The following is a 27999-nucleotide window of genomic DNA, read 5'->3' on the forward strand; positions in this document are numbered from 1 at the left end:
CTTATGGATAGGTCTAAATTGTGACGGGATAACAACCACAGCGATGGTAGCCACCATCATGGCGAAACGTAGTACGTCTTTTGTGCTTTGTGTGTTAATTATTTGTTTAGTGGATGTGTACGGGCAATCTTCAACATCACCACCACCGGCACAGAAGCCTGCATTGAATCCACAAGATTATATGAGTCTTCTGAATCAGGGTTTACAACTGTTGAACACATCGATGTCTTCAGACATTTTAAAACAGCTGTCCGGTATTACGTCGTTACTACCAACGATGAACGAACAAACTTTGATGAACATTCTCCAAAGATTGAACATATCTGTAACAAGTTCACAAGTTGATAGTGCCATTAAATTTGCACAAGGTGCATTTTCAGCAGCATCGACCCAACTGAACAGCGCAAATAATTCAAATCTTTTTGGAAAAGCGCAAACAATTTACGGAATGATAAGTCCTCAATGTAAAGCTTCTATGGGCCTGCTGACCTCTCAGGTAGTGCAACAGAAACCTTGGGCACTGCAAAGTAAGTAACAATTTTAATGTTTATTAATGAAAATTAAAAAGAAAACCAATCTGAAAGTCACATTTGTCTTTATAAAACGACTTTATAATAGGTGGTTTAAGAGAGTGTCCTGTTTTGGTACAACGAAGGGGATATAATTAACATTACATACCATTTCCAAACAATCGTTTTTCTATTCTACAGTTTTAACTATCGTACTTTTTATCTCTTTTACGTCCAGTATTTGATACTGAATCTGTGCTTTTGATTTGACTTTGTTTATTAATGTTATAATATTTTCCCACCTTCACAGTAACTTGTCGCCTAAGTGTATATGGCGGGTCGTTTAAGTAGATGCTTACTGTTTCTAAACACTCAGTCTTATTATTCTTATACTTTTTAGAGCAAATTCATACAAATCAATATTTCAAATAATGTTTTGTCCTCTTTTATCGATTTTGAATTGGAATTAACGTTTCCTTATTATTTCGGTATCCCCCCTTATTATCCATGTTGAGGTAGAATTATAGATTTGTTATTATAACGGTATTCTCTGCTGTTTTACCCTCGTTCTACATTTGTATCTTTGTTTTTGGATTAGAGTTATGGTTTCGTAGTTATGTCGCGTTATTGACATTAACTCCTTTGTAATATGAGTTCTATATATAATAGTATCTGTGCTTTATTTTCGTGTTATTTTATTAAATAATTTTCGGAAGAGTTCATTCTAGGAAAATCCAGACATATATATATATATAACACATTTAGACAACTCCTGAAATCAACGAAGATGTTCAGAGCTTCTCGCTCTTTTATAGTATTACGATAGATATTAAATACTCAAAGATACGCCAAACTAACAAATCTTTTGAAAGTAATAACATCAAACAGATAACCCTGACAAGCTTGATATGATAATGTTGATACCACCATACCTGACATTTTACTAAATGTAGGCAATGCAAAATATTAATACACAAATGTATATTAGTTTTTGCATTCGAATGTGATATAAATGGTAAATGAGTTCATTTCAATGGTTTTATCAAATCATACTAATTAGTAGTTAATCTATAATTACAAAGCTAATTATTATATATTTTAAACAAATGACAGCCTTTGGAGGTTTTGAAACTCACTTTGTGCGTCTCTATCCTAAAAAATATTTATTTAATACACAAATGTAAGGAAGTTTTGTCTCCTCGCATAAAGTTAAGATCACTACGACTAATTAATTTAAATGGACCTGATTTTTTCACAATTTTTCTTCAAAAACCCATAGTTAGCTCAAACATCTCTATAATTGTTTTAATATTGAAATACAGACGGTTTCTAATATGTTAGTCCATTCAACACTGATAGAGTATGTTAAAAAGTGGAAATCGTTCTACACAGCCCACATAGTGCTAACAGTCCTTAGACCTTAGTAGCCAGGTGTAAAATTGGTGCAGATATCGGGTAGACATAGGAGCAGTACTCCCGGGTGTGATTTTAATTATCTTAAATTCATCAGTATTATATAATTATTTTCACACCACTATATATATAGTTGTCTACATAAATTGATTGCTGTACACAACATGATATAACACACTGGGCGTACGGGACATATCTAAGATTGTTAACAATAGCAATTCATGTTATAGGCCTATAATACCATTTGCTAAAACAAACAGTACTGCATAATATATCGCTATCTATATAGCTTGATTCCTGTACATAACATGGCGTACTCAACATAATTAATCTACGGCTTGAATTCTAACCGGACAGAAACCACAGCAACGGTAGCCACCGTCATAGCAAAACCAAGCGCGTCTTTTTGTATTTTGTGTGTTTATTATTTGTTTTGTGGGTGTATACAGGAATCTACAATAGCACACACTGAATCAAAATCCAATTAAATGAGTCTTTTAATCAGAGTTACTGTTGAACACCTCGATGTCTTCAGACATTTTAGAACTGTCCAGTATTACATCGATACTGCCAAAGATGAACGAACAAGCTTTGATGAACATTCTACATAGATTGAACACATATGTAACAAGTTCACAAGTTGATAGTGCCATTAGATTTTCACAAGGTGCATATTCTGCAGCAACGACCCAGCTTAAAAATGCTACTACTTCAAACACTTACGAAATTTCGTAAAACGTGTACGGTTTGATAAGTCCTCAATGTAAATCTTCTATGAGCCTTCTAGGCTGTCAAGTGGTGTAACAGAAACCTTGGGCATTGGCAAAGTAAGTTAAGAAGTTATAACGACTGTGAATTAATGTCAATAATGACATGTTATAACTGAGAAATATTTAGTACAGCTAAAATTAGTACGTTAACAGTAAATAACCAATGGTAACTAGGGTATTATATTACGGTTGTATGATATGCAGTAGCACTCATAACACGATTGATAACCCACCTGATTGGTTAATTATTATTCGGGAATAGATGCATGATAGTTCAAGGGCAATTCCGATGGGACGAAAATGATTCAAGTACTTAAATTGTTATATATCAATTGATTAACAACACTACCCATTAAAAATACATATGTAACGATATCTTAAGCAATGTATACCTTAAATTTAGTCCAAAACAGAGGAAATAGCTATATCTGCAGAGCTATGAATCCGGAAATAATTTGTATCAGTGTTTTCACAAGATGACACCGGGGTTTTTAATATTTCAGTGATTGACTCCTGGGGGAAGCCAAATGCCGGTATTTTGACAGGAAGTACAAAATGGATCGGATCCTTTGACCAGTGTTTGGGAGTACAGCCTGATGTCCAGGGGGCGACACCCTTCGAAGTGGGGTATTGCGCAGCCAATATACCTTTCCAAATCAATGTAATTATTCCAAATAAACATAACAGGTTTAACTTGAATATATTTTATTAGTTATGAGTTCTTTACACTAAATCGGAACGATTTATGATGATGATGATGATGATGATGATGATGATGATGTCGATGATGATGATGATGATAATACATTTCGACATTTGTGTTATGGCTTCATAATATTATATGCAAATTGATCCTAAATCTAATGAACACAATTTCTATGCAAATCTACTTTTATTGATGAACCATTCTCTTACAAGTTATCATCGCGACGCTGTATCGACAAATCAAGAGCAACGTTTCAAACGATGTTGTTTTTTTATTATGAAGTGACAACATAACTTTATAAACCAATGAAAATACTTGTTAAAAACCACAAGATTAACTCATTATAAGATTTACATAATTACACGAAAAGATTTGATAATCTATATTTTAATTGAAGCCTATTTATTACCCGATTTTAAGTTGAGGTGATCTTTCCTTCACCAAACAAACAATCTGACATTAAACTATTTATACATTTTGTACGTCAAAGCATATAATCTTTTTATAAAAATGCAGCATTCAGTGGTAAAACAAAACAAATTTGTTTCGAGAATTCATCATCCTTCATACTACATTTTGTATATGACCGTTCGTCTTTGCTCAATCAAACCCACTTTTTTTCGATGGTAGTTGCTCATTCCTCAGTTGGACAAATAAACTTCATTTCTATCCAGTTTTTCATTGTTAAATCACACACATATATTTCTTTGATTGCGTAACATCCATCGGAAAAACCAAACATACATTTTTTCTCTAACTATATATCGTCTTTCAATCAACAATGCAGATATGTTTTGACAATTCATTATATTAACGACCTCCACCTGCACACTTACGTACACACAATGCTCTTTCTTATTGTAAAAAGTATGCACAAGGACATATAGAAACAAACATTTTATCATATAACTCGTAAATAAATACCATATAAATAAACGGTATTTGTAAGCTGATAGACTTTGAACAACAATGTAGTATTGTCAGGCCAACAATACAAATATAACGTTACGTTAGTATACATCATTAGATGGGATGAAGTAAGTTGAATGTCTTTGATTATTCGCAGGGCCAGGCCGTCTCTCTGTACCTGGGAATGTGTATACCGTCAACTTGCAATTATTTCGACGTGCTCAATATTGCTAATGCGTGTAAGTATACTGCAAACTCCTCTTCTTCATTTTCAATAACACTTAATATCAAAATATTTAATCGAAAATGTGGCTAGGACAAGGTAGTCATTCGAAGCTAATATTTTCTTAATTAAGCAATTAACACCTGCTCAGGATATGTATACATTTGCATGACCACGGGCATCGCCCTCAGTCAATATGTGATTTTACCGGTCCGGAATAACAGCAAAATAAATGACCTAATGTACATAATTGATAACTATTAAATGGAGCATCTTTTACGAACTGACGTAGTAATAAAAAAATTGTCCATTGAATGGAAATGGATTGGAGAATGAATATTCCTTGCCTTAAGGTATCAAGAATTTCAACTATTACTGGGAATAGACATGTTAAGCTTCGTAATTTGAAATGGACAGCAGAGATAAGTTTTCCCTCCATTTGACAATATACTTTGTTACTCGCATAAAATAAGATTAAACCAATTCTATCTCTCGAGTTATATTTTAATTATATGTTAAAGTTGAAACATGTTGAAAGTTATGTCGGTGTCTGAAAAAGGTTTGACCACCATCAAAGAAAAATCTTAATAAAACAAGTACATATAATACGTGTCGATTTGACCTACTTTATCATCACGCCGATATTCCGTGATAAAGTACGAACCTGTTGGCCTACATAGCAACAACACCGTCAACCTACAATGTATACCTAGAGAGTCGTCTTTATTTCACAATATCAATATGGCACATGACAGTGTTGGGGGAGTGATAACAAATTACATGGTATGTGCAGATAAGACGGGTTAACAAGGTGTATTGCGAAATTACTTAAATATACCTATAGGTACATGTTTACTTACAGAGCTCGGGTACATCGTATCTGGATATATTTGTTCCTAATCTACCAAGTAAAACTTAACTATAAAATGTTCACTATATTGTGTTAAAACGAAAGCAATGATTAAACACTGTATTTGATTAAAAGTACGTTTTGAACATGAAAGACTTGAAAAAATCCCTTTTAATAGCTGATACATGGCCATGTTGCAATTATAAATGTGATCATGTCAGTAAATGAAGAAATATCAAACCCTCACGGTAGTGTTCCTCGAATCATCATACTCCTTTTTTTAAACTAAATAAATCTCCTGAAAATAATATGAGTATCCTCTAAAACTATCCAGGAATGCAAAGTTACTTTAAAAAACCATGATTTTTACCCAACGTTTCTCATATATATATATATAAATATGGGTCAAAGAAGTAATATAAACAGTATAATCCAGATAACACTGGATCCTCACATAAATGTATTGAGGATACGAATTACTTGTAATGATTATATGGGGCAAAGAAGTAATTCAAACAGTGTGGACAATGAGGCTTGTTAAATTTTCGAGGCAATCCGCCCCTTTATCAAAACACAAAAAATACAAATACAATCACATAATATATATAAGACGTACTGGAAATACAATAAAATACAATAAGAATAATGTTTTAGTAACTGGAGAAACAACACCTAAGATGTTTCCTAATTAATCAGAATAAAGAATGAAGTGTAGTAAGGGACGATAACTCGTTATCGTTCCTTACGGAACGTAATGATAGTATGAGCTAATTCGCGATTTTTGCCGGCTATTGTAGCGATTTGGGGGTGGAAAAAATGACACATACAATTTTGATAGGGTTTTGAACCATTGTAAAACTCGGCTCGATCTAGGTCTGGATGTATCTGGTATCCCTGTGGAAATTCGTATTTATGAGATATTTTGGGTCAAACATGCCAAAATCGTCACTTTGACCGGTAGCTTCTGTTTAACCGGTCCTTAAAAATCAGCGATTCAATCCAAAAATTTGAAACTCCAAATATAACAAGAAGAGATAGTTCTGAAGAAAAGCGTATCTTTAGTTTTTCTATATCTTTCATAGAACGGCCACAATAGGGTTTTGAAAAAGGGTCGTATTTTATCGAGAGGTGGCGGATGTTACGTCACGAGTCACCTAAATATCCAATCAGTAGGCCCGGATGCATTCACCTTCCTATTAAATCTTCTGCCCAAACGGGAAAAACCCACAATCTATTTTTGATTTTGTTCTGTGGTCCCTAGAAGCCCTGATTTTGACATCATAATGATATGCATGACATTTGTTTTTATCTTTGATCGTATATGTAATTATTTATCGATTAGAATACCGCGAGTACATCTGTTACTAAGATGAACTTAGGGTTGATTGTTTGGTTGTTTTATCACCACGTGTATATATTGCAATCAGGATCGTTTTGAGGCTGGGTCTCCTTATAGTAGTGGGTGACTACAACAACACACGAGAGACCCTAACGTATGCTTGCATAGATGCCAATTGCTGTCTCATAATCAATTAATGTGTCATATTCCAGAAAACTGAAGAATTATGAAAATTATTACAGTGGTAACCCCCAAACCTTCAATTTCCTCCCGCCAGTATCAATATTTAAACGTATTTGAGAGTTTTAAATGTCGCGCGAATAAATTAAGTGCAGGTGAGAAAATTAAGTGAAAGTGAGGAAATTAAGAGCAAGTGAAGGTATTATGCTAAATGAAAGGAAATAAAGGTTTTTAGTGTTACCAGTGTTATAAGATAACCAATAATCTATTTAGTGTCCCACTTAAAAAAAATGACACAAATGTTCTTCAAGGTCATGGGGTTTGCAACTGATCTTTTATTTTCCGATCGGTCAGCCAAGATGGCCGCCGCAGACTTATTTGCCTCTGCCTGGTGAAAATTTAGATATTCTTTGATTTCGATTACCATTGGTATATGGTATATATTGGTATTAGGGGACTGCAAATTCCATTGCATCGGTATCATTGCCAAGGCTTCCGATTGGTCGAAGTTTAGACAATGGATTTGGATGCAAAATGGTACATTTTTGTAAATAGGGGAATTCGTATTCAACCACATGGGATTCATTGCCATATAACCACGCTGATGCTTCTTATTGGTCGAAATATTGACATTGAACGATTTTGATATAAACCAGGACTCGTGCATGGAACCTCTGAACTCAAGACGGACATTTCTGTATCACCCTCAGCATTTATTTTTTTCTGTCTTTCGTGCTCATCCAGAGTTATCTTCCCTAACTACACTTCATTCTTTCTGTGACACTCCTTTAGGTGTCACCCCACTAGTAGGCCCTCGGCCAATTAAGTATCGGCCGAGGGGGATCGTTTTTACAACATTACGATATTTTTTGTTGTTTAAACCTACTATATTTGTGTAACTGTTCCATGTTCTATGTCTATATGTGATCGTATGTAATTTACCTGTGTCTTGATAAAGGGGAAGATTGCCTCGAAAATTCGACAATTTACTTGACTGTACTGTGGTTATTACTATTTGACATATATCTATTTCTAGTAATACGCATCCAACATTTGTTTGTTAGGATCCAGTACCTATATTGGTTTATACCGTCGTTATTACTTACTAGACCCAGTAGACAATATTGATCAATTCATTTTTGCAGTGACGTCATTAATTCCTGTAAGCAAACCGCCTACCGCCACCTACGCCCTATGTAACAAAGAAATAGAGTATGATACTCGAGCTATCATAGCTTTGTAAGTATTTTTCTCCAGTTAAATTTATTGTTTTAGAAGATGCTATCGCGTGGCAAAAAAAAACTAAAATAAAAAACTAAATAAGAAATCAACGAAACAAAACATCCTGAAATCAATATCTTCTCCAAACCCTTATCTTACTACAATGTACGTTTCAATTTTATGTAACACAATATGAAGAATGAAAGTAATTTTCTATTATTATTATCAAATTAAAATTGATTATCAAAATAGTATAATGTCTACACTTAGAAATGAAATTGGCCAGAGGACGAAAATGTCGGTATATTTGTAAAATGTAACATTATAATTGAACAATTATTTCAGGGTCGTGTGTGGTTTCTTCCTGGCTTTGGTGATATTTGCAACAATATTTGACGTGTTTATCGTGAGTCCAGAGTTAAAAAGGATAGCTAAACCAACTGCCGTGGAGAAAGTGGACGACACCACCAAAACAACTAATGGTATATCTTACATCTCGAAAGATTTGACAGGACCTAATCTGGAAAAGATGGAAATTGAAATGAACGTTGTAAACGAACACATGCAAACAAACGGTAACCATCCTGGGTCAATGTACAAACTCCACGACGAAACAGTCCAAGCAAAAATCAGAAAGTCTTCAAACTATCCTGGTGAATACTTCTTCAATTAATTTGATGCTTTATATTACTAGGTATTAACAAATTAATGGTATTGTTAAGCATAGTTATCCAGGTAAATTGTTTTTCTAATTAATAATAACATGTATTATTACACAGGTAAACTTTATTATTATTATTATTATTTTGTATTACTATCCAGGTAAATCCAGTTAAGATATGGTTTGATGTTACTTTCCAGGTAAATCTATTCATGATACATAATAAGTTGAACATTACCATCTCATAAACTGCCAACCGGCGCATTAATAATATGCCAAGTGAATCACACCGCAGTAGCGGAAAAAAATAAATACACATTTTTCTTTTGAAAATATAGCCGGACAGTTGATATTTTGTAGCTTCAACTGTTAATTTACATCAAATATTAATATTACACTGAATGTCCCTGTCTAATTTGTTTATTATCTTAGGCGCTATTTTTTATGCGGAATAATATTGTAGAACTGTTAACAGGCTCACAGCAGATAATGGCGATGGAACTTGAGTTCCGTTACTTATTGTGATTTTTTTTAAATCGCAAGTGGTAAATATAATTATTGAACTGCTATCAGTTAGCAGTTATAATCAATATCGAATTACAAAGAAGTTATGTATAATGAAGAACTTCGAGAAATGAGGTTTGCCATCATGATTTCGTTTAGACATATTGTATACATTTGTGAGATTTGAAAGTCGAGTTTGTTATTCTGGTTTATGTTGCTGATACTCTTGTATTTCACAGAATATGTTAATAGTTTTCATCCAGATTGATATGAAAATCGCCATCAAGGAATCGAACTACGGTTATATTTCCAAAACAACTGGTCTTATTCTCCTTGTATATAATAACAATTTCTTTGTTAATAATCCGTGTCCATTCTTCCTGTAGGTGTTAATTAACTTGTACTTTTCTTGACGTCAGGAATGTGCGCAAAGTTAGTCCTGTCCTTTTCGGCATGGACCAATGGCAAGAAACTGCTCAGTACTGAACAAGCGAGAGGAACTCTTGGTGCTATCAACGGTATTCGCTTCCTGAGCATGACATGGGTTATCCTTGGACACACCTATATTTTTGGTCTTATCTTCGGTGTCTATGGTATGTCTTAATCTGCACTACACGTTTACATTAGCATGATGGGTGGCACCGGTCTAGGTATCATCAATAACGGCCATAAAATTATCTTATCGCTTTCGCCCCTATTGGTGTCATACAGATTAATTAAGATCTATCTGTATATCACGGAAAATTCTACCTAACTCATTACTAGTAGATAATATAAAATACCAAAAATGCAATTGAACTACTCCTTAACAATCAAGACAGTTTTGTTAAATATACAAATATCCGATATTTATAGATTTCAAGAGTGATGCTATCATTTTGTTATCGTTCACCATTGTGCGATATTGTTTTCGAACAGTCTAAGCTACATTAGTCATGATGGCGATTCTGGTTAATACTGATGTTTATACTATCAACTTTAGAAAGTTAAGTCACCACTGGTGTAATGTCCATTCAATTATCTATTACGACCGTAATAAGATCGGAGTGAGACAGGCCTGTATTTTTATTAACTTCACTCGTGTCAAGGCTTTTCAGCCCAGGCCCCGATCATGTATATTACACAGGTGTATACCGACACTGTATTCTGTATCTGTATCAGAAGGCACCATAACCATGCAGGAATAAACATGTAGTTAGCATATACAACAGAGTCAGTCATTACTTTAATTACGGCCACACAAACGCAATATAACAATGGCGACCAGGATTAAACTATGAAGAAGAAATACATGGACTAAAATTTTCCAGTGTTAGCTACCGTGCAGTACACTTGTAGTTTTATCACAAATTGGAAAAATGGCAACTGGATTACCAACATTCCCGCATTTTTCTGTACACGAAAATGCTGTCGACATCAGATGGAAAAAATGGGTGAAGAGGTTGGATAACCTATTGGTTGGTATGGACATCAAAGACAAAGACAGGAAACGTGCATTGTTCTTACATTTTGCTGGAGATGAAGTCGATGGCATTTTCGATACTCTACCCGACACGGGCAACGATTATAAACCTGCTGTTGAAAGATTAACAGAGTACTTTGCGCCGAAGACACAGAATTTGAAGTTTTCAAATTTCGCCAGACAAGACAAATGTCCAGTGAGAATATTGACAGCTTCCACACCAGACTGAGACAACTAGGACAAAACTGTGAATTTGTTGATTGTGACAAGGAGATCAAATCACAAATAATTCAGGGATGCAGTTCAACCAGACTTCGGAGAAGAGCGCTACAGGAGGAAATGAATCTTCATAAGTTAATAGCGATGGCCCGAAGTATGGAGATTTCACACCTACAACCTCAGGAAATTGAAAAAAACTGATCGTTCCTACCCACAGGGAGAAGACACGAACGCTGTAAAAAGAAAATCAAATGGCGGTTGGAGTAAACAGAACCGAACACACTCAAACAAGCCATCACGGGTATGTCGAAACTGTGAAGGAAATTTTCCTCACGAGAAGCCCTGTCCAGCAAAAGGGAAAGTATGTCACTCTTGTCAAAAGTACAATCATTTCTCGAAAGTATGCAAATCGAAAAAACTTGTTAAACAAGTAGAAGACAAATCAAGTCAACCACGCAATGAAAGTTCATCAGACGAGTATCTTTATGGTATTTAGACAATCAACCAGGTTAAATCAAAACAACCTAAAACTGAAGTAACTGTTGATGGATTGACTCTTAATATCCTTGTTGACACAGGATCAAGCATCAATGTCATGGAGGAAAAAAGTTACAACAAAATCAGAAATAAGAAAAAGCTACAGAAAGCATCAACAAAACTGTTTGCGTATGCCTCAACAAAACCTTTACCTGTAATTGGAACTTTTGTTGCAAGCATAGAAAGTAAACAGAGACTTGTCACTGCGCTATTTTATGTAGTAAAGGGATGCAACGGAAACTTACTGAGCTATGAAACGTCAGTAAATCTTCAACTCGTTCCTGTTATCTCTGCTGTATCGGAACAGAGAAAAGAGAAGCTATACGAAAAATATGCATCAATTTTCGAGGGTATCGGGAAATTGGAAAACACCCAGGTAGATATACACATTGATGACAATGTTAAACCTGTCAACCACACAGACGTATTCCTTTTCATGTTAGGAAACATGTAGAAGCTTAGCTAGACAGACTTGAAAAATTGGACATCATTGAGAAAGTGACAGGACCAACACCTTGGGTATCCCCGATCGTCGTGGTTCCTAAACCGAAAAGTCCAGGAGAAATTAGGATATGCGTAGACATGAGACTACCCAATAAGGCTATACAAAGAGAAAGACACATCACACCGACTATTGATGACTTGATGGTAGATTTAAATGGTGCAAAAGTGTTCTCAAAACTAGACCTCAGAGCAGGTTATCATCATCTAGAGTTGACAGAAAAGGCCAGAAATATCACAACATTCTCAACACACGTTGCACTTCGAAGATACAAACGATTGAGTTTTGGTGTATTGTCAGCAGCAGAAATTTTCCAAGATACGTTACGGACATGTCTGGAAGATCTCAAAGGTGTAAGAAGTGTCAGTGATGATATCATTGTTTTTGGCAAGACCTAAGAAGAACATCACAGAAATCTCGAAGCAGTATTTCAAAGGTTGAAGGAAAATAACTTAACACTTAACAAAAACAAGTGCGAATTCAACAAGAAAAGGCTAGAATTTTATGGGTACATATTTGGAGCGGAAGGAATATCTGCTGATCCAAAAAAAAGTTGAATCAATCAAGAACGCTGCTACTCCAATAAACATATCAGAGGTACGAAGCTTCCTAGGTATGACAAACTACGTTGGACGATTCATACCCGACTATTCTACTACAACAGAACCGCTAAGGAGATTAACAAAGAGTACAACACCATGGAAATGGACAGACAGTCAGCAAAAAGCGTTTGAAAAGCTCAAACAAGACCTGACTAGTGACACTGTGATGTCGTATTTCGACCAGACGAAGCTGACTAATCTTGTAGTGGATGCAAGTCCCGTTGGATTAGGTGCTATCTTATCTCAAGAAGGAAAGATTATCGCATACGCAAGCAGAGCTTTGACAGATGTTGAACAGCGATACTCACAGACAGAGTGTGAGGCACTAGCTATTGTGTGAAGTTGTGAACATTTTTATCTGTATCTCTATGGACATACATTTACACTCATCAGTGACCATAAACCTAGAGTGCATCTTTAATAATCCAAAATCAAAACCACCAGGAAGGATAGAGAGATGGCGATTACGACTTCAACAATATGATTTCAAGGTTTTATACAAACCAGGCAAATCCAATGCAGCCGACTATATGTCAAGACACCCAACAAGTTTACAAAGCGGTAAACATTCTGAAATAGCGGAAAGCTATATACGCTATATCGCAACAAACGCAGTACCAAAGGCAATGACACTCTACGAAATATGTATGGCTACTAAGCAGGATATGGAAATGCAAATGATCATACAATCTGTCAAATCGGGAATATGGAAAAACATTACAACAGCAAAACCATGGAAACATTGTCAAGAGTACGCAGTAACCTGACAGTTGTTACTACAAAGGATGGTGAAGTGTTATTATGTGAAAACAAACTGGTTATTCCAAACACTCTACATCAACGAACAATAGAACTGGCCCATGAGGGACATCAGGGAAATGTGAAAACAAAACAATTACTGCGGGAAAAAGTTTGGTTCCCCGGCATAGACAAAAAAGTCCAAGAGATGTGTAAGGGATGTATTCCGTGCCTTGCATCAGTACCAAAGACAACTACTGAACCATTACGGACGACAGAACTTCCAGAAGCTCCGTGGACTAGAGTAAGCATGGATTTTTGTGGACCATTCCCGTCCGGATCATACTTAATGGTACTTGTGGATGATTACTCAAGGTATCCAGTGGTTGAGATACTATCAAACGTGTCAGCACGTACTGTCATACCAGTACTAGACAAAATCTTTGCAATGTTTGGAATTCCACAAAAGCTCAAAACGGACAATGGGCCGCCGTTTAATGGAAACGAATTTCAGAAATTTGCGGAGGATTTAGGTTTCAAACATCAAAAGGTTACACCATTATGGCCTCAAGCAAATGGAGAAGAAGAGCGCTTCATGAGGACTCTAGGAAAGTCGATTAGCGCTGCTCATGCTGAAAATCGTGTATGGAAACAAGAACTATTCCGTTTCTTACGTAATTATCGAGCAACACCTCACACTACAACAGGTGTATCGCAATCAGAATTACTGTTTGGACGAAACATTCGCATCAAGATACCGAGCATTGAAGTCAAAACTAGCGATGACTCCATTGTGAGAGAAACTGACAACAAAAGAAAACGAAAGATGAAGGAGCAATCAGATAGCACAAGGCATGCTACTGAATCAAAGCTAAAAGTAGGAGACACCGTTCTTGTTAAACAGAACAAACATGACAAGATGACAACCCCATTTGATCCAAAATCATACCGGATAAAATCTAAGAAAGGATTCATGGTGACAGCTGAAAGAAACAATCATCAAATTACCAGAAATTCTTCATTTTTCAAACGAGTTATGACACCACCATCGGAACAATGTCCCGAGGAGGAGGAAGAAAGAAACATGGATGATAAACCAAGCATCAGGAGGTCAGCACGACGAAAGAAACCACCGAATCTATGGAAAGATTTTGTGTATTCATGAAGTATATTTCAAGGGCATAATAATCCCTTGTATTCCTACAGTAGGATAGTGTGTTTAGTTAAGCAGTGCGTTGTGTATCAAAGGGCATAACAAAACCCTTAACTCACAATTAGATATTGTTATATATATATATAGATAATAGAGAAGACAATGATCAGAGGACAATATTCAGAACCAATCCGTGAAGGAAGTTTACATCATTTTAGAACATTTACCGTAAGGTGAAAATTCCATTTGGACGTCACCATCGTTAATCACAAGAGCCTGTGTGATTTTAAACAGACACTAATTGGACATGATTACCGCCAGACAGGACAGCCCCGTCCAGGACTCATTATAACAAAACCCCATATACTCCGAGGGGAGATCAAATTGAAATTTGCTGACCAAATTAATTGGTACAGATTGGACTTGGCTAAACTATTTGCTTATATGAAGTCTCATTCTGTAAAATGGGGAGAGATGTAATGTCCATTCAATTATCTATTACGACCGTAATAAGATCGGAGTGAGACAGGCCTGTATTTTGATTAACTTCACTCGTGTCAAGGCTTATCAGCCCAGGCCCCGATCATGTATATTACACAGGTGTATACCGACACTGTATTCTGTATCTGTATCAGAAGGCACCATAGCCATGCAGGAATAAACATGTAGTTAGCATATACAACAGAGTCAGTCATTACTTTAATTACGGCCACACAAACGCAATATAACAACTGGGTTTCATTTATTCAATGAAATACACATATCTGATTTCAACATGGGTATGGGATATTATATCATCCCTCACTACATAAATATTCACATATACCATTAAACACAAGACTTACAGTTTAAAGACCATGTTTTATCACTCAATAAACCATTAAATACCACAAACGGCATTACAATTAAACGTTTGCCGCCCATTAAACACAAGGTATGTCTTTTAAATACAATGCTTGTCATTCCATCAGCAGATATGTCTGTTAACTACGAATATTAACAATCCCTTTCTAGTTATCAATATAATTAGTTTAAGAAGTATTTATTGTTGCTCTTTGAGATACATGAACAGGCACATATTTCAATTACAAACCTATTACACTTTAGATTATGCTTGTATTGTATTATGTTTCAGCAAATCCATTGTCATTCATGTCTCAGATGCTTCAACGGCTAAGTTTCATGGCAATAACTAATGCACTCTTGTCAGTGGATACTTTCTTTACACTAAGGTAATGTTATATATCATTTCGGATATATGTCAGTTTAACATGACTGTTAATAAATACGTATTGGATATATTACTTACATAATAAGATATACTCATTCTTCTTCTCCTTTTGTCGTTGGCTTTATTCGTTTTTAAGGCTGATCTTTGTATTGTTGGTTTCGTTCGTTTTTAAGACTGATCTTTTTGTCGTTGGTTTCGTGCGTTTTTAACACTGATCTTTTTGTCGTTGGTTTCGTTCGTTTTTAACACTGATCGTTTTGTCGTTGGTTTCGTTCGTTTTTAACACTGATCTTTTTGTTTATATTTTCAGCGGGCTGTTGGTCTCGTACATGTTTATGAAGGAGATGAAGAGAGAAAGAGGTCGTATCAACTGGTTCATGTTCTACTTCCATAGGTTCTGGAGGTAAGTCTTTCTCACAGAAAGATGAAATGAAAAGATGTGTTACTGGCTGCCTACTGGACTCCTACCTCAGATTAAAGAAATAAAGAGAGAGAAGTCGACAACTTCTTATTCTATTTCCAAATGAATGTAGGTCTGTGGCATTTGTAAGCATAAAGCGAACGCAAAACTTGTAGATCAAAGAATCTATTACAGTTTTGATCGCTATCGTTTGCAACATTGTCCAACCTGGACTTTATAAATGATGACAGTAAATATAAACAATTATCTGATTCCAATGTTACAACCATGTAATGCACGATATACAACTTGTGTTCGTTTTCGATGACCACTGCCTGGTATTCCTGTGGATGACACTAGGTGACGTGGCTTATTTGAATCCCTGTTCAATCTCATACTGTATCCATTTCCGTTGTCTGTATCATTAGATGGTTAGCCAGCCTCATGACTAAATTATTATGCTTCTTTGTCTGTACGTAGCCTAACGTCCTCGCAACAGCCAATGTCGGAGCCGAAGTAAATACTATTTGGCTTACTTTTATAATTGAAAGCAATGTCTTTATTCGCTTCTTGTATTATCTTTTTCTTTAGGTTGACACCCCCATACATGCTGGTGATGATGATAGACATTGCATTGTTACGTTACATGGGGGATGGACCAGCTTGGGTTCCAACCGGTTTCGAACAGGATTTCTGCAAAGACACCTGGTGGACTAATTTAGCCTACGTGAACAATCTGATCAAGACGGACAAACAGGTACGTTACCAAAAAATAATTGATCATGGCGTGATTTTTGTACTGTACATATGTACGTATGAAATTACATAATGGGATATGATCCACTCATTACAAGAGTCTTATATCATAATAATAGCATGATTTAATCGATATTAAAAAATGAATTAGAAATTTAGATATTTCAGCAATAGGTATATTGGAACTATTTTTGAAATGTTGACATTCCGCCCACGCCATTTATTATCTAGCAATATTATCTAATTCATTACATCCTAAGAGGTACAAACTATAAAAATACTAGAATATAGGAACAGAAAATACCTTCAGTATCTTAGTGCATGACGGTGGTTGAGTTTCTGATTGTAATATCCGCAGAAATAGATTTAAGGTATCTTATTTATGCCTCAAATTTGATTTGCTCTCCCAATAACAAAGCTCGTCATTATCATCATCTTCGTCTTTCTCCTGAATGCTCTTTCTTTTTGTGTATTTTCCCTGTTCGAATCCTCCTTGATACCATGGACGTTCTATGGTCATTAATCCTGAAACAAATACCAGAGAGCACATTGTTGTGAGTGCTATGGTTTTCTATATGATAGTATTTTGATATCTTCACAGTGTTTTGCCTGGGCATGGTATTTGGCAAATGATATGCAGTTCTACGTCATCAGTCCTCTTCTTCTAGTCCCACTTTATTTGTAAGTACACCTAAAACTCATATACAGGTAAACAATACCATATAGTCTGGTTAACTTATAAAACTGATATTGTATGCATGTACTAATAGAGTTATTGTCGGGTAAGGAATCCTAGTTGTAAGACAAAGGGGGGGGGGGGGGGGGGGGGGGGGGGGGGGGGGGGAGATGACAGGGAAAATATTCATCATCTGTGATGGTTTTGTACGATATAGAAAATCTTTTCAATGTTAAATCTCATATATATATATATATATATATATATGTATATTTTAAAATATATCTTTTTAGAAAAAGTATATATCTCACATTCGTACGTTTCTTTATTTTCATAAAATCTTCCACCGTAGAGAGTGGCAAATGATTGACTGATGATGACGTGATGAAGTGGTTTTCCGATTGTCGTATGATTGATATTAGTTTTCTTTGTTTCCAGCTCAAAAAAGATCGGAGGAGTGATTACTGCAATCTTTTTGATAGGAATAACAATTATTACTGCAGTTGTTTCAGCACATTATCAGCTACCGGCTACACAATTCTCAACGGTACCAAACCCGTAAGTCTTTTTTTCTTGTGAGTTTCTTGCTTTAAGTTTGACATAATTAATTAATGGTCGTTTTTTGTATCGTCGACGTCAGTAGCAGTGGTGTGTTATATTGACGTATTACGTCAGTAGCAGTGGTGTGTTACATTTACGTATTACGTCAGTAGCAGTGGTGTGTTATATTTACGTATTACGTCAGTAGGAGCGGTTTGTTACATTTACGTATTACGTCAGTAGCAGTGGTGAGTTATATTTACGTATTACGTCAGTAGCAGTGGTGTGCTATATTAACGTATTACGTGAGTAGCAGTGGTGAGTTACATTTACGTATTACGTGAGTAGCAGTGGTGTGTTACATTTACGTATTACGTGAGTAGCAGTGGTGTGTTACATTTACGTATTACGTGAGTAGCAGTGGTGTGTTACATTTACTTATTACGTCAGTAGCAGTGGTGTGTTACATTTACGTATTACGTCAGTAGCAGTGGTGTGTTACATTTACGTATTACGTCAGTAGCAGTGGTGTGTTATATTGACGTATTACGTCAGTAGCAGTGGTGTGTTACATTTACGTATTACGTCAGTAGCAGTGGTGTATTACATTTACGTATTACGTCAGTAGATGTGGTGTGTTACATTTACGTATTACGTCAGTAGTGGTGGTGTGTTACATTTACGTATTACGTGAGTAGCAGTGGTGTGTTACATTTACGTATTACGTGAGTAGCAGTGGTGTGTTACATTTACGTATTACGTCAGTAGCAGTGGTGTGTTACATTTACGCATTACGTCAGTAGCAGTGGTGTGTTACATTTACGTATTACGTCAGTAGCTGTGGTGTGTTACATTAACGTATTACGTCAGTAGCAGTGGTGTGTTACATTTACGTATTACGTCAGTAGCTGTGGTGTGTTACATTTACGTATTACGTCAGTAGCAGTGGTGTGTTAGATTTACGTATTACGTCAGTAGCAGTGGTGTGTTACATTGACGTATTACGTCAGTAGCAGTGGTGAGTTACATTTACGTATTACGTCAGTAGCAGTGGTGTGTTACATTTACGTATTACGTCAGTAGATGTGGTGTGTTAGATTTACGTATTACGTCAGTAGCAGTGATGTGTTACATTTACGTATTACGTCAGCAGTAGTGGTGTGTTAGATTTACATTTGTACGTATTACGTCAGTAGCAGTGGTGTGTTAGATTTACATTTGTACGTATTACGTCAGTAGCAGTGGTGAGTTACATTTACGTATTACGTCAGTAGCAGTGGTGTGTTACATTTACGTATTACGTCAGTAGCAGTGGTGTATTACATTTACGTATTACGTCAGAAGATGTGGTGTGTTACATTTACGTATTACGTCAGTAGTGGTGGTGTGTTACATTTACGTATTACGTGAGTAGCAGTGGTGTGTTACATTTACGTATTACGTGAGTAGCAGTGGTGTGTTACATTTACGTATTACGTCAGTAGCAGTGGTGTGTTACATTTACGCATTACGTCAGTAGCAGTGGTGTGTTACATTTACGTATTACGTCAGTAGCTGTGGTGTGTTACATTAACGTATTACGTCAGTAGCAGTGGTGTGTTACATTTACGTATTACGTCAGTAGCTGTGGTGTGTTACATTTACGTATTACGTCAGTAGCAGTGGTGTGTTACATTTACGTATTACGTCAGTAGCAGTTGTGTGTTACATTTACGTATTTATACCCCGTTCTCTCTTTGGAAATACTGCATTATTTTGATGTGAAATAATCATATAACAGAAATGCGGATGCCGCCCGTGATGTAGAAGACAATTTCTTAAATAAAATCTCACTCTTAATAATGGTAGTTTTCCTTTATTCAACATTGTGATCAAATTAGTGGAATTTTTACCCTCATATGTTTACTGTATACAGCATACACGTATACCATTAATGGTAAATAAACATAGACGCTTTTACACTTCAAAATAGATCTTATTCGAACAGAGAAGAACCTAAATAATATCAGTTTACGTAACTTAGAAGAGAAGGAGGAAATGTCCTATTTCCAAACGATCGATTAACTATAAACATTAAAAACTGCATTTCAGTCACACAGCCGACTATTTCCCGAAGTACTACATAAAACCATACTGTCGTATGGGGCCATACATCGTTGGAATTATAACAGGATATATCCTCTACAAAACTGAAGGCAAATACAAAATCAAACCGGTGAGATGATTTATCTTAATTTTTATCTGAGAATATGCTGTAAAAGACTAACTTTTGATACATTATCAGTATGAGCCAAAACAGATCCATTCAATATCACTTTTAAGAAATGAGACGACAGGACACAAAACAGTTTGTCTAATTTAAACAGGTGATATCAAATAGATTTTACATTTAACACCATGGCAATATCCTCAGGACCATGATAGCTTTCCTGTATTTTTACGGTTGCAAAAAGTATTAGTAAGAGAAAAACACTGATATGATCAAGGTAGTTTCCGGGTGTTTTCATTAATAATACCATTAATTATTCGAATGCAGAAAATGCCTGTTTTTATTTGATATTTCAGATCTATGTCAAAATGTTCTTTTCATAAATTCCATCTGTACAGATTTGGACAGTTTACGAAGGTGTTACATTAAAGAACAATAATTAATTGTTTAAAATCAATTTACCTTTGTCAATTTCAGGCATTGAACATTTTAATCTGGGCATTTGTGACAGCCTTGGCCTGTATGGTATTGTACGGTACTTACCAGGAGTCGATCGGTCATGCCATGAGTGTTGGCATCGCAGCATTGTACAACGCTGTTCACAAAAGTCTGTGGGGGGTCTGTGTTTGCTGGGTCGTGTTTGCATGCGTAACCGGAAATGGAGGTAATGTAACTACGAAAACCATGTTTAATTTGCAATGTCTTATGGGATATTCAAACTAGTTTTGAACTAGTTATGATATCTCTTACTGTTTGTGCACGATACCCAGCAGATGTCAGAGACATGTAAATTATGACTTCACTAGTTGTAGTTTCATATATTGTTCTCAATGGTTAGCACCGTTGTTGTACCTATTTATTATTATGCTAATACGGTCTTAAATCAGTTATGCATTAAAATTTGAGATCCCCAAATCTCGTTTAAAACTCGTTTACAGTAATTCATTCATAAATGTTTAAGTTATTAATAAAGCCAAATACATAACAGCTAAGTAATGTAAAGCGTCAAAATATTATTATTCAATCATGTCAAAATAATTTCAACCTATCTATATTCTAGGTTTCGTGAACACGCTGCTATCGTGGAGTCCGTTTGTCCCACTTGGCCGTCTTACCTACTGTGCTTATCTTGTCCACCCGATCGTAATGACCATCTATTACAGAACGTTAAGACAAACAGTATATGCAACGGACTTCGTCATAGTAAGTATAAAAAGAGAATTAGGTTTGTTTATATCATCGACAGCATATGTATTGCTTGTCACAAAAAAAACCACAAAAAACTTGTATAAATTGACACACGCGGTATGGAAATATATCTAACCAACACCAACAAATGACACCTATGATATGGAAATACATGTGTATATCTAGTTAGCACCAACAATTGACGCCAATTGTATGGAAATATATCCTATTTGCGCCAACAATTGACACCAATTGTATGGAAATATATCCTATTAGCGCCAACAATTGACACCAATGGTATGAAAATATATCTAGTTAGCGCCAACAATTGACACCAATTGTATGGAAATATATCCTATTAGCACCAACAATTGACACCAATTGTATGGCAATATATCCTATAAGCGCCAACAATTGACACCAATTGTATGGAAATATATCTTATTAGCGCCAACAATTGACACCAATTGTATGGAAATATATCCTATTAGCACCAACAAATGACACTCATGCTATGGAAATATATCTAATTAGCACCAACAAATGACACCCATGATATGGAAATATAACTAACACCAACTATTGACACCTATGATATGGAAATATATCTAGTTAGCACCAACAATTGACGCCAATTGTATGGAAATATATCCTATTAGCGCCAACAAATGACACCAATTGTATGGAAATATATCCTATTAGCGCCAACAATTGACACCAATGGTATGAAAATATATCTAGTTAGCACCAACAATTGACACCAATTGTATGGAAATATATCCTATTAGCGCCAACAAATGACACCAATTGTATGGAAATATATCTAGTTACCACCAACAATTGACACTTATGCTATGGAAATATATCTAGTTAGCACCAACAATTGACACCAATTGTATGGAAATATATCTAGTTAGCACCAACAATTGACACCAATTGTATGGAAATATATCCTATTTGCGCCAACAATTGACACCAATTGTATGGAAATATATCCTATTAGCGCCAACAATTGACACCAATGGTATGAAAATATATCCTATTAGCACCAACAATTGACACCAATGGTATGGAAATATATCCTATTAGCACCAACAATTGACACCAATTGTATGGAAATATATCCTATTTGCGCCAACAATTGACACCAATTGTATGGAAATATATCTAGTTAGCACCAACAATTGACACCAATGGTATGGAAATATATCTAGTTACCACCAACAATTGACACCAATTGTATGGAAATATATCTAGTTAGCACCAACAATTGACACCAATTGTATGGAAATATATCTAGTTAGCACCAACAATTGACACCAATTGTATGGAAATATATCTAGTTACCACCAACAATTGACACCAATGGTATGGAAATATATCTAGTTACCACCAACAATTGACACCAATTGTATGGAAATATATCTAGTTACCACCAACAATTGACACCAATTGTATGGAAATATATCCTATTTGCGCCAACAATTGACACCAATGGTATGGAATATATCCTATTAGCGCCAACAATTGACACCAATGGTATGGAAATATATCTAGTTACCACCAACAATTGACACCAATTGTATGGAAATATATCCTATTTGCGCCAACAATTGACACCAATGGTATGGAATATATCCTATTTGCGCCAACAATTGACACCAATTGTATGGAAATATATCTAGTTAGCACCAACAATTGACACCAATGGTATGGAAATATATCCTATTAGCACCAACAATTGACACCAATTGTATGGAAATATATCTAGTTACCACCAACAATTGACACCAATTGTATGGAAATATATCTAGTTACCACCAACAATTGACACCAATTGTATGGAAATATATCCTATTTGCGCCAACAATTGACACCAATGGTATGGAATATATCCTATTAGCGCCAACAATTGACACCAATGGTATGGAAATATATCTAGTTAGCACCAACAATTGACACCAATGGTATGAAAATATATCTAGTTAGCACCAACAATTGACACCAATGGTATGGAAATATATCCTATTAGCACCAACAATTGACACCAATTGTATGGAAATATATCCTATTAGCGCCAACAATTGACACCAATGGTATGGAATATATCCTATTCGCACCAACAATTGACACCAATGGTATGGAAATATATCTAGTTAGCACCAACAATTGACACCAATGGTATGAAAATATATCTAGTTAGCACCAACAATTGACACCAATGGTATGGAAATATATCCTATAAGCGCCAACAATTGACACCAATGGTATGGAATATATCCTATTAGCGCCAACAATTGACACCAATGGTATGGAATATATCCTATTAGCGCCAACAATTGACACCAATGGTATGGAAATATATCTAGTTAGCACCAACAATTGACACCAATGGTATGAAAATATATCTAGTTAGCACCAACAATTGACACCAATGGTATGGAAATATATCCTATAAGCGCCAACAATTGACACCAATTGTATGGAATATATCCTATTCGCACCAACAATTGACACCTATGATATGGAAATATATCCTATTAGCACCAACAATTGACAACAATTGTATGGAAATATATCCTATTAGCACCAACAAATGACACCAATTGTATGGAAATATATCCTATAAGCGCCAACAATTGACACCAATGGTATGAAAATATATCTAGTTAGCGCCAACAATTGACACCAATGGTATGAAAATATATCTAGTTAGCACCAACAATTGACACCAATTGTATGGAAATATATCCTATTAGCACCAACAAATGACACTCATGCTATGGAAATATATCTAATTAGCACCAACAAATGACACCCATGATATGGAAATATAACTAACACCAACTATTGACACCTATGATATGGAAATATATCTAGTTAGCACCAACAATTGACGCCAATTGTATGGAAATATATCCTATTAGCGCCAACAAATGACACCAATTGTATGGAAATATATCCTATAAGCGCCAACAATTGACACCAATGGTATGAAAATATATCTAGTTAGCGCCAACAATTGACACCAATGGTATGAAAATATATCTAGTTAGCACCAACAATTGACACCAATTGTATGGAAATATATCTAGTTAGCACCAACAATTGACACCAATTGTATGGAAATATATCCTATTAGCACCAACAATTGACACCAATTGTATGGAAATATATCCTATTAGCACCAACAAATGACACTCATGCTATGGAAATATATCTAATTAGCACCAACAAATGACACCCATGATATGGAAATATAACTAACACCAACTATTGACACCTATGATATGGAAATATATCTAGTTAGCACCAACAATTGACGCCAATTGTATGGAAATATATCCTATTAGCGCCAACAAATGACACCAATTGTATGGAAATATATCCTATTAGCGCCAACAATTGACACCAATTGTATGGAAATATATCCTATTAGCGCCAACAATTGACACCAATGGTATGGAATATATCTAGTTAGCACCAACAATTGACACCAATGGTATGGAAATATATCCTATTAGCACCAACAATTGACACCAATTGTATGGAAATATATCCTATTAGCACCAACAATTGACACCAATTGTATGGAAATATATCCTATTAGCACCAACAATTGACACCAATGGTATGGAAATATATCTAGTTAGCGCCAACAATTGACACCAATGGTATGGAAATATATCCTATTAGCACCAACAATTGACACCAATTGTACGGAAATATATCCTATTAGCACCAACAATTGACACCAATTGTATGGAAATATATCTAGTTAGCGCCAACAATTGACACCAATGGTATGGAAATATATCCTATAAGCACCAACAATTGACACCAATGGTATGGAAATATATCTAGTTAGCACCAACAATTGACACCAATGGTATGAAAATATATCTAGTTAGCACCAACAATTGACACCAATTGTATGGAAATATATCTAGTTAGCGCCAACAATTGACGCCAATTGTATGGAAATATATCCTATTAGCGCCAACAATTGACGCCAATTGTATGAAAATATATCTAGTTAGCACCAACAATTGACGCCAATTGTATGGAAATATATCTAGTTAGCGCCAACAATTGACACCAATGGTATGAAAATATATCTAGTTAGCGCCAACAATTGACACCAATGGTATGAAAATATATCTAGTTAGCACCAACAATTGACGCCAATTGTATGGAAATATATCCTATTTGCGCCAACAATTGACACCAATTGTATGGAAATATATCCTATTCGCAACAACAATTGACACTCATGCTATGGAAATATATCTAATTAGCACCAACAAATGACACCCATGATATGGAAATATAACTAACACCAACTATTGACACCTATGATATGGAAATATATCTAGTTAGCACCAACAATTGACACCAATTGTATGGAAATATATCCTATTCGCACCAACAATTGACACCAATGGTATGGAAATATATCCTATTAGCGCCAACAATTGACACCAATTGTATGGAAATATATCTAGTTAGCACCAACAAATGACACTTATGCTATGGAAATATAACTAACACCAACAATTGACACCAATGATATGAAAATATATCCTATTGGCCCTAACAAACAGAAACAATAGCCCTGTCCCCATAATGCTTGCTTACAACATCAAAAGTTGCATACAAAATATAGAGGGTGGAGCAAGATAGAATTCCCTCGGGATGTATTTAATCATTTATCCAATTTGAAGTAATAAAATGAAATAAGATGCTCAACTTTTTGACATGGTGATATCGTAACGTATTTAGCTTTGGGCATTGTTTAAAATGTATAACAGACGATTCTTGATTTTAATCTGTCTTAGTTTCTATATGTCGGAGATAAAGTATCTTAAATCAACCAAAGTATTTATCGTAGATAACGACAACGCCAGCTAAAGAATGTGAGCAAAACTTATTCTAACACACTACAAGTATTTAATTTATCCTAATTTAATATATATTTTGAAACAACATATGTACGATTTGATATAGTTTTAACATTGTGAAGATACGTAATATGTACTGTACATGTAATGGTCGATAGCAAGTCTGCCCTGCAGGTAGGGCGTAAGAATTGTACCTGCTGCCCCCATTGCATGATCGTAAGAGGCGACTAAACTTGGGATCTTATCTTTTCTCTTCTTTCTTGATAACTTTCTTCTTCCTAATGTCTCCCTTGACAATGCCTCACTTTTGGCCTTTAGTTGAGCGTTCGCCGCTGTGAGGAAGGCTTTGGGTTCTGTACCCTAGCCGAAACATACCAGAGTCTATAAAAATGGCAGTTGCTACCCCTGCTTATCGCTCAGCATATTTGGAGTGGGACGACTGGTTGGCCCGTTGTCAGTATAATGTGACCGGGTGGGGTGTGCTGCTGGGTGTCTTCGGCAGTATGCTTCAGTGAGATAGCACTTTAAATCGGCAAAAGTTCCGGCCTATCACAAGGAGACTTAACACGAACATACCACAGCCTCCCAAAACACACATACGCACCCACCACACACATGCATGTCGCACGCACGGGAGGCCGTCCTTAAATGACCTTGGCTGTTAATAGGACGTTAAACAAAATAAACCAAACCAAACCAAACGATAGCAAGTAAACACAATGTTGTGCATTTTATCTTTTGGATATATAGATATACATGTGTCATGGGACATTGCACATATCTTAACTAGGATATCAAAACTCTAGAATTTTAGAACTGAAATACATATTTGTCTGAAATCATCTGACAGGAGTTGTTAGTGAAATTGATTAAAAGAAATAAAAGTATAACAATTTATTGGAATCAGAAGACACACGTGTTAAAATCTAACAACTCAAAAAACTGATGATGACGACGACGACGACGACGACGACGACGACGATGATGGCTATATACATTGTATTCCACCACTGTATAAATGATTTTTATGTCTTCTTCCTTAGATATACCTGTTCATGGGTCACCTGGTCATTTCTTACTTGGTGGCGTTTCTAACATCCCTGGCGTTCGAGTCCCCGATGATGGGACTTGAGAAGACACTTCTCGGAAAACTGAGGAAAAAGAACGTATAGATCTTGGAGTCAAATACATATTCATAATATAGTCGAATAGCTATTCATAATATAGTCGAATAGCTATTCATAATATAGTCGAATGGATATTCTTAATATAGTCGAATAGATATTCATAATATACATTTATAGATCAATACACTTTCCATTAAAGAGTAATTAAGGAAATCAAAGCTACATGCTTCACATGGATCAAAGGAAATCGATACGCTAATAGTATTATACTATTTCTAAACACTGTTTTTTTCTAGTAGGTATTTCTCATTTAATTAAGTGAAGCACGTTTCCTAGTTCATTGCATATTAATGTATGTAAATATTAGCGAACTTCTTCCAGAAAGCACGTGTAAATGCTAACAAAAACATTAGCATGTAGACTACTGTATGAGACCCCAAAATAATCATTAAAAATATCACATTTTACAGTTT

The 27999-nt window shown here is 35.5% G+C and overlaps 1 protein-coding gene across 1 annotated transcript; it reads left to right on the forward strand.

Moving 5' to 3' along the window:
* The first annotated feature begins 24 nt into the window (after positions 1 to 24).
* LOC117344979 (nose resistant to fluoxetine protein 6-like) lies at positions 25 to 27995 on the forward strand. Its single transcript, XM_033907883.1, has 15 exons — positions 25 to 527; positions 3196 to 3353; positions 4465 to 4546; positions 8045 to 8138; positions 8466 to 8773; positions 9705 to 9878; positions 15634 to 15730; positions 16040 to 16132; positions 16721 to 16886; positions 17487 to 17566; positions 18000 to 18119; positions 20193 to 20316; positions 20788 to 20974; positions 21371 to 21513; positions 27443 to 27995. Exons 1-15 carry the CDS (start codon positions 44 to 46, stop codon positions 27569 to 27571), a joined length of 2439 nt encoding a protein of 812 aa, XP_033763774.1. The 5' UTR covers positions 25 to 43; the 3' UTR covers positions 27572 to 27995.
* The last annotated feature ends 4 nt before the right edge of the window (positions 27996 to 27999 follow it).

The sequence above is a fragment of the Pecten maximus genome, chromosome 16, assembly GCF_902652985.1.
Source record: "Pecten maximus chromosome 16, xPecMax1.1, whole genome shotgun sequence".
Classification (NCBI taxonomy): Eukaryota; Metazoa; Mollusca; class Bivalvia; order Pectinida; family Pectinidae; genus Pecten; species Pecten maximus.